We start from the raw sequence: 9,366 nt of genomic DNA on the forward strand, positions 1-9,366 counted from the left end.
CACAACTGCAAGTCGCTCTGGATAAGAACGTCTGCTAAATGACTAAAATGTAAACATAGTATTTTTTTCTCTCGTGGGGACCAGAAAAATTTCGCCAATTTTCCTAGTTTTACTATCCTTTTGAGGACTTCTGGTTCCCACAAGGACAGTAAAACCAAAAACACACACACACACAAAAAATCCCTCCTGTTCCAACAGTGAGAGGAGTGAAAGTGACAGCTGGATGGAGGTGGAAAGGCACAGTGGGCTTCCGTGTTATAGTTAATATAGGTGGAACGGCACAGTGGGCCTCCGTGTTACAGTTAATATAGGTGACATGAAAATCAGCCCCTGGGTAGCCACTCAGCCCTGCTAGCGGCTGCAGCATTACCTGGGAACAGGAGGGGGATGGGGGAAGAGAGAGAAGAGCATCGGAAGCTACATACAGGCATTAGCTCTGTTTTGTTTTTACTTTGTTCTGTGTTTAAGTAGGACCATCTGTGGTTAGGAGATTATTTTATTTGCCCAAAACAATTTGCTATCTAGAACCAAAAAATGGTTCTTCGGCTGTCCCCATAGGAGAACCCTTTGAAGAACCCATTTTGGTTCTAGGTAGAACCCTTTTGGGTACCATGTAGAATCCTTTCCACAAAGGGTTCTACCTGGAACCAAAAAGGATTCTACCTGGAACCAAAAAGGATTCTCATATGGGGACAGCCGCAGAACCCTTTTGGAACCTTTTTTTTTAAGAGTGTATGGACTGTGAAGCCAATCCTTACACCTTCTGAAATACAGCCCCTCACACGTCTACTGCTTGTGAAATGAGAGTAAATAAAAAGGAGTGTTGGTGGTCAGTTGTCAGTGTGTTTCGCGGATGAGGTGGTGATATCAGTTGATGTGAAAGCAATACGCAGGGTTTGGCGCGGCGGTTGTTTGTCTCGGGCTTGGATGGGACTGCGGCGCGGTCAATGGAGCGCTGAGATATTGCTCACTGTGGCGACGCAGCTTTCGGGAGTGCGACCCCGCCTGTCTTCAAGCCTTCTCGGATCAGTGGCACCGGCACACACACACACACACACACACACACACACACTTCACACACTCAACATCAACACACAAAGATGCGGGCTGACCGTTTGTGAGCCTGTGCACAGAAGGTGTGTGTCTTGCCCTGGAGTCAACATGGTTGAAATGTTACTAAAGGAATGGAGCTTAGTTTCAGCTACCGTTCACCAAGCTTTTTCCACTGTCTGAAAGAAATGACAAATGACCTTGATAATAACAATTGTTTCCAGCTGCCTCCAGGCCCTACACTAGAAAAACAGGTTATAAAGAGGTGCTATCATACTCCTAATCTTCTAAATATTATTTTATATAGCCTGTATATAGCCTCGTTATTGTTATTTTATTGTGTTACTATTTTCTTTTTATCTATAGTATTTGTAAATGTTCTTACTTTTAAATTGCATTGTTGGGAAAGGGCTCGTAAGTAAAGCATTTCACGGTAAAGTCAACACTTGTTGTATTCGTCGCATTGTGACAAATAAAATGGTATTGTATTTGATAGGTAGGGATAAAGTGACTAGGCTACAGGATAGATAATAAACGGTAGCAGCAGCGTATGTCATAAGTTGCCATACCAGGCGGTGATGCAGACAGTCAAGATGCTCTCAATGGTGCAGCTGTATAACATTTTGAGGATCTGAGAGCCAATGCCTAATCTTTTCAGCCGCCTGAGGGGGAAGAGGCGTTGTCGTGCCCTCTTCACAACTGTGTTGGTGTGTGTGGACCATCATAGTAATTCCTTAGTGATGTAGACACCGATGAACTTGAAGCTCTTTACCCGCTTCACGACAGCCCCGTCGCAAATCTCTGTCTCTTTAAGTGGTGTGTGTGTGTGTGTGTGTGTGTGTGTGTGTGTGTGTGTGTGTGTGTGTGTGTGTGTGTGTGTGTGTGTGTGTGTGTGTGTGTGTGTGTGTGTGTGTGTGTGTGTGTGTGTGACATGTATTCCTTTTCAAACCTGTGTAGGTGCATATTCCTATTGCTACTGGTTTTCCCTTGAGGCTGGCCCTTCCCCTGAAAGATTGACCCTTACCTCTGGTCTTGTTTCTGGGTTCTGCTTCAAGGCATGAAGACTGATCCATGGTTTCTGGGCTCTGCTTCAAGGCATGAAGACTGATTTGTGGTTTCTGGGCTCTGCTTCAAGGCATGAAGACTGATTTGTGGTTTCTGGGTTCTGCTTCAAGGCATGAAGACTGATCCATGGTTTCTGGGCTCTGCTTCAAGGCATGAAGACTGATTTGTGGTTTCTGGGCTCTGCTTCAAGGCATGAAGACTGATTTGTGGTTTCTGGGTTCTGCTTCAAGGCATGAAGACTGATCCATGGTTTCTGGGCTCTGCTTCAAGGCATGAAGATTGATTTGTGGTTTCTGGGCTCTGCTTCAAGGCATGAAGACTGATTTGTGGTTTCTGGGTTCTGCTTCAAGGCATGAAGACTGATCCATGGTTTCTGGGCTCTGCTTCAAGGTATGAAGACTGATTTGTGGTTTCTGGGCTCTGCTTCAAGGCATGAAGACTGATTTGTGGTTTCTGGGTTCTGCTTCAAGGCATGAAGACTGATCCATGGTTTCTGGGCTCTGCTTCAAGGCATGAAGACTGATTTGTGGTTTCTGGGCTCTGCCTCAAGTCATGAAGACTGATCTGTGGTTTCTGGGCTCTGCTTCAAGGCATGAAGACTGATTTGTGGTTTCTGGGCTCTGCCTCAAGTCATGAAGACTGATCTGTGGTTTCTGGGCTCTGCTTCAAGGCATGAAGACTGATTTGTGGTTTCTGGGCTCTGCCTCAAGTCATGAAGACTGATCTGTGGACTCATTAGCGTCTGTGGAAAGATTCACTATAACAGGGAAAGAAAAAGGAGGACAGAAAGGGAAGGGTTGCAAGAAAGCCAAAGGAAAAATGTGCTATATTTGAACAATGACCCAGTGTCTTCTGTCTGAAGCCTTTGCGATGGCCTGCTATTATGAAGCACATTAGTATGCTTACATCAGGGGTTGCCAACCCTTCTCCTGTGATGACTATTGACTATTATAAACTGGGTGGTTCGAGCCCTGAATGTTGATTGGCTGACAGCCGTGGTATATCAGACTGTATACCAGGGTATGACAAAACATTTCTTTTTACTGCTCTGATTACGTTGGCAACCAGTTGATAATAGCAATAAAGCACTTGGCTAAAGTCATGGCTAAAGTCTGTAACCAGGCACTCTGCGTTGCATCGTGCTTAAGAACAGCCCTTAGCCATGGTATATTGGCCATATACCACACCCCCTCGGGCCTTATTGCTTAGTTATAGTGCAGCATGGTTGAATACTCGTTTCTGATTGGTGAGAAAAGCATTCTAGAATGGACATTAAAACTAGATATCGGGACACGTTGGAATCATGTCGCAATATGCACCTACACATGCAGACTGTACTTCCTACAAAGTTACAGAAAGCTAAACCAACAACCACACAAACTGAAATGGGATACATTGTAAATACGGGTCCAATGCGGAAAAAACTTCGCTAGCTAGTATTCATTTGTTTTTGCAGAGACATATTTTGGGGGATTATCTGATGACCTGACGTGGTGAGTGATGAACATGAATTTATCCAGTCCTTTGAAATCCTCCCACATGTTTGTAGTTTGACCAGCTGTTTTCAGCAACTGATGTTTTAGAATTCGGTTGCCATATTGGCAGGTTTGCTAGCGACAGGCTATTTAGATAGTTTCTAGCCTAGTGTTTGATATGCAATTATGATATCCTTGTGATTAACAGTCAATGTTGACGAGTGTCCTGACGAGAAGGCAAACTTTTCTAGCTATGCCAGGGAAAATCGGGCATTATTAGCTCATTATTATGGATGTATACAAATGAATGTCAATAGAAAACAGCTACTTTGCTGTTATTCTGACTGCAGAGGTCGCGACTGTGTTAGCCTTAGCTAGCTTACTGTGTTCTCACTAAAGAGTTAGAACTAATTCTATTAAGTGAAAGCTAATGCTAACATGACAGATAATGCTAACATATGGTTGCTAATGCTAACAAGACAGATAATGCTAAGATATGGTCGCTAATGCTAACATGTGCGTGCTAATCAAATCAAATGTATTTATAAAGCCCTTCTTACATCAGCTGATATCTCAAAGTGCTGTACAGAAACCCAGCCTAAAACCCCCAAACAGCAAGCAATGCAGGTATAGAAGCACGGTGGCTAGGAAAAACTCCATAGAAAGGCCAGAACCTAGGAAGAAACCTAGAGAGGAACCCGGCCTCAGCCAGTCCTCTTCTGGCTGTGCCGGGTGGAGATTATAACAGAACATGGCCAAGATGTTTAAATGTTCATAAATGACCAGCATGGTCAAATAATAATAATCACAGTAGTTGTCGAGGGTGCAACAAGTCAGCACCTCAAGAGTAAATGTCAGTTGGCTTTTCATAGCCGATCATTGAGAGTATCTCTACCGCTCCTGCTGTCTCTAGAGAGTTGAAAACAGCAGGTCTGGGACAGGTAGCACGTCCGGTGAACAGGTCAGGGTTCCATAGCCGCAGGCAGAACAGTTGAAACTGGAGCAGCAGCACGGCCAGGTGGACTGGGGACAGCAAGGAGTCATCATGCCAGGTAGTCCTGAGGCATGGTCCTAGGGCTCAGGTCCTCTGAGAGAGAGAGAGAGAGAAAGAAAGAAAGAGAGAATTAGAGAGAGCATACTTAAATTCACACAGGACACCGGATAAGACAGGAGAAATACTCCAGATATAACAGACTGACCCTAGCCACACATAAACTACTGCAGCATAAATACTGGAGGCTGAGACAGGAGGTCAGGAGACCTCTCCTATGACCACTAATGCTCACACGTAACCAGTAATGCTTAATAGTGACCACGAGTGTTGTTTTGGTATTCGCTGTGAATAAAGTAACGCTCCCTATACCTTCAATATATTTTTCTGTAAAAAAAAAAAGTGGCTAAATCCTTATATTTACTGTCCCCTACAACAACTAAGCACTAATGCTAACGTGTGACCGCTAATGCTAACTAGTTACAGCTGTTTGACTGAGTTGGCTGATAGTCTGACCTCTGTGTGACCTTCTTCCTGGCAGGTCTCAGTATCCGGGGTGCTCAGGAGCAGGATCCTCCGGACCCCCAGCTCATGAGGCTGGACAACATGCTGCTGGCCGAGGGTGTGTCCGGGCCAGAGAAAGGTGGTGGATCTGCGGCTGCCACGGCAGCAGCCGCTGCAGCGGGGGGCGGAGCCGACAACTCCATTGAACACTCGGACTACAGGGCCAAGCTGACGCAAATCAGACAGATTTACCACACAGAGCTGGAGAAATATGAGCAGGTGAAACACACTGACTTCCTGGTCACACTGACCATTACATTGTTCAGGATATATGGCTGTGTGATACTTTAATATTTATAATAATAGTAATAATAATAGTAATAATATATGCCAATTAGCAGACGCTTTTATCCAAAGCAACTTAGTCATTTGTGGGACAGAGACCATGTAGTTGAGATCTAACCAGCAGGCATGAGGTTCCTGGTTCCTGTTTCCTGTTTACATTTAACGGGACAGAGACCATGTAGTTGAGATCTAACCAGCAGGCACGAGGTTCCTGTTTCCTGTTTACATTTAACGGGACAGAGACCATGTAGTTGAGATCTAACCAGTAGGCATGAGGTTCCTGTTTCCTGTTTCCTGTTTACATTTAACGGGACAGAGACCATGTAGTTGAGATCAAATCAAATCAAATGTATTTATATAGCCATTCTTACATCAACTGATATCTCAAAGTGCTGTACAGAAACCCAGCCTAAAACCCCAAACAGCAAGCAATGCAGGTGTAGAAGCACGGTGGCTAGGAAAAACTCCCTAGAAAGGCCAAAACCTAGGAAGAAACCTAGAGAGGAACCAGGCTATGAGGGGTGGCCAGTCCTCTTCTGGCTGTGCCGGGTGGAGATTATAACAGCACATGGCCTAGATGTTGAAATGTTCATAAATGACCAGCATGGTCAAATAATAATAATAATCATAGTAGTTGTCGAGGGTGCAACAAGTCAGTAACACAAGAGTAAGTGTCAGTTGGCTTTTTCATAGCCGATCTTTGAGAGTATCTCTACCGCTCCTGCTGTCTCTAGAGAGTTGAAAACAGCAGGTCTGGGACAGGTAGCACGGCCGGTGAATAGGTCAGGGTTCCAGCAGGTCTGGGACAGTAGGTCTGGGACAGGTAGCACGTCCGGTGAACAGGTCAGGGTTCCATAGCTGCAGGCAGAACAGTTGGAACTGGAGCAGCAGCATGGCCAGGTGAACTGGGGACAGCAAGGAGTCATCAAGCCAGGTAGTCCTGAGGCATGGTCCTAGGGTTCAGGTCCTCCGAGAGAGAGAAAGAAAGAAAGAGAGAAAGAGAGAATTAGAGAGAGCATATTTAAATTCACACAGGACACCGGAAAAGACAAGAGAAATACTCCAGATGTGACAGACTGACCCTAGCCCCCCGACACATAAACTACTGCAGCATAAATACTGGAGGCTGAGACAGGAGGGGTCAGGAGACACTGTGGCTCCATCCGATGATACCCCCGGACAGGGCCAAACAGGCAGGATATAACCCCACCCACTTTGCCAAAGCACAGCCCCCACACCACTAGAGGGATGTCTCCAACCACCAACTTACCGTCCTAAGACAAGGCCGAGTATAGCCCACAAAGATCTCCGCCATGGCACAGCCCAAGGGGGGGCGCCAACCCAGACAGGAAGACCACGTCAGTGACTCAACCCACTCAAGTGACGCACCCCTCCCAGGGACGGCATGGAAGAACACCAGCAAGCCAGTGACTCAGCCCCTGTAAAAGGGGTAGAGGCAGAGAATCCCAGTGGAAAGAGGGGAAACCGTCTAGGCAGAGACAGCAAGGGCGGTTCGTTGCTCCAGCCTTTCCGTTCACCTTCACACCCCTGGGCCAGACTACACTTAATCATAGGACCTACTGAAGAGATGTGTCTTCAGTAAAGACTTAAAGGTTGAGACTGAGTCTGCGTCTCTCACATGGGTAGGCAGACTATTCCATAAAAATGGAGCTCTATAGGAGAAAGCCCTGCCTCCAGCTGTTTGCTTAGAAATTCTAGGAACAATTAGGAGGCCCGCGTCTTGTGACCGTAGCGTACGTGTAGGTATGTACGGCAGGACCAAATCGGAAAGATAGGTAGGAGCAAGCCCATGTAATGCTTTGTAGGTTAGCAGTAAAACCTTGAAATCAGCCCTTGCCTTAACAGGAAGCCAGTGTAGGGAGGCTAGCACTGGAGTAATATGATCACATTTTTTGGTTCTAGTCAGGATTCTAGCAGCCGTATTTAGCACTAACTGAAGTTTATTTAGTGCTTTATCCAGGTAACCGGAAAGTAGAGCATTGCAGTAGTCCAACCTAGAAGTAACAAAGGCATGGATGAATTTTTCTGCGTCATTTTTGGACAGAAAGTTTCTGATTTTTGCAATGTTACGTAGATGGAAAAAAGCTGTCCTTGAAACAGTCTTGATATGTTCTTCAAAAGAGAGATCAGGGTCCAGAGTAACGCCGAGGTCCTTCACAGTTTTATTTGAGACGACTGTACAACCATCCAGATTAATTGTCAGATTCAACAGAAGATCTCTTTGTTTCTTGGGACCTAGAACAAGCATCTCTGTTTTGTCCGAGTTTAAGAGTAGAAAGTTTGCAGCCATCCAGAGATCTAACCAGCAGGCATGAGGTTCCTGTTTCCTGTATACATTTAACGGGACAGAGACCATGTGGTTGAGATCTACCTACCTATCTTTCCGATTTGGTCCTGCCGTACATACCTACACGTACGCTACGGTCACAAGACGCAGGCCTCCTAATTGTCCCTAGAATGTCTAAGCAAACGGCTGGAGGTAGGGCTTTCTCCTATAGAGCTCCATTTTTATGGAATGGTCTGCCTACCAATGTGAGAGACGCAGACTCAGTCTCAACCTTTAAGTCTTTACTGAAGACTTATCTCTTCAGTAGGTCCTATGATTAAGTATAGTCTGGCCCAGGAGTGTGAAGGTGAACGGAAAGGCTGGAGCAACGAACCGCCCTTGCTGTCTCTGCCTTGCCGGTTCCCCTCTTTCAACTGGGATTCTCTGCCTCTAACCCTTTTACAGGGGCTGAGTCACTGGCTTACTGGTGTTCTTCCATGCCGTCCATGGGAGGGGTGCGTCACTTGAGTGGGTTGAGTCACTGACGTGGTCTTCCTGTCTGGGTTGGCGCCCCCCCTTGGGTTGTGCCATGGCGGAGATCGTTGTGGGCTATACTCAGCCTTGTCTTAGGACGGTAAGTTGGTGGTTGGAGACATCCCTCTAGTGGTGTAGGGGCTGTGCTTTGGCAAAGTGGGTGGGGTTATATCCTGCCTGTTTGGCCCTGTCCGGGGGTATCATCGGATGGGGCCACAGTGTCTTCTGATCCCTCCTGTCTCAGCCTCCAGTATTTATGCTGCAGTAGTTTATGTGTCGGGGGGCTAGGGTCAGTCTGTTACATCTGGAGTATTTCTCTTGTCTTATCCGGTGTCCTGTGTGAATTTAAATATGCTCTCTCTAATTCTCTCTCTCTCTTTCTGTCTTTCTCTCGGAGGACCTGAGCCCTAGGACCATGCCTCAGGACTACCTGGTATGATGACTCCTTGCCGTCCCCAGTCCACCTGGCCGTGCTGCTGCTCCAGTTTCAACTGTTCTGCCTGCGGCTATGGAACCCTGACCTGTTCACCGGACGTGCTTGTTGCACCCTCGACAACTACTATGATTATTATTATTTGACCATGCTGGTCATTTATGAACATTTTAACATCTTGACCATGTTCTGTTATAATATCCACCCTGCACAGCCAGAAGAGGACTGGCCACCCCTCATAGCCTGGTTCCTCTCTAGGTTTCTTCCTAGGTTTTTGGCCTTTCTAGGGAGTTTTTCCTAGGGAGTTTTTCCTAGCCACCGTGCTTCTTTCACATGCATTGCTTGCTGTTTGGGGTTTTAGGCTGGGTTTCTGTACAGCACTTTGAGATATCAGCTGATGTACGAAGGGCTATATAAATACATTTGATTTGATTTGAAATTTGATTTGATCTAACCAGCAGGCATGAGGTTCCTGTTTCCTGTTTATATTTAACGGGACAGAGACCATGTGGTTGAGATCCAACCAGCAGGCACGAGGTTCCTGTTTCCTGTTTATATTTAACGGGACAGAGACCATGTGGTTGAGATCTAACCAGCAGGCATGAGGTTCCTGTTTCCTGTTTACATTTAACGGGACAGAGACCATGTGGTTGGTTTACATTACATGTATTTATTCTTAACT

General features: G+C 46.1%; 1 protein-coding gene across 6 annotated transcripts in view; it reads left to right on the forward strand.

Annotated features, from left to right (window-relative positions):
- The window catches only part of LOC106571753 (pre-B-cell leukemia transcription factor 3), a 114,956-nt gene that overhangs the window by 73,308 nt on the left and 32,282 nt on the right, over positions 1–9,366 (forward strand). For all 6 annotated transcript variants that reach the window (XM_014145188.3, XM_014145172.3, XM_014145207.3 and 3 more), the window contains exon 3: positions 5,123–5,364. In XM_014145188.3, coding sequence (XP_014000663.1) covers positions 5,123–5,364 — 242 coding nt within the window. The remainder of the gene's footprint in view (positions 1–5,122; positions 5,365–9,366) is intronic.

Source organism: Salmo salar, chromosome 01, assembly GCF_965601325.2.
Source record: "Salmo salar chromosome 01, fSalSal1, whole genome shotgun sequence".
NCBI classification, from domain to species: domain Eukaryota; kingdom Metazoa; phylum Chordata; class Actinopteri; order Salmoniformes; family Salmonidae; genus Salmo; species Salmo salar.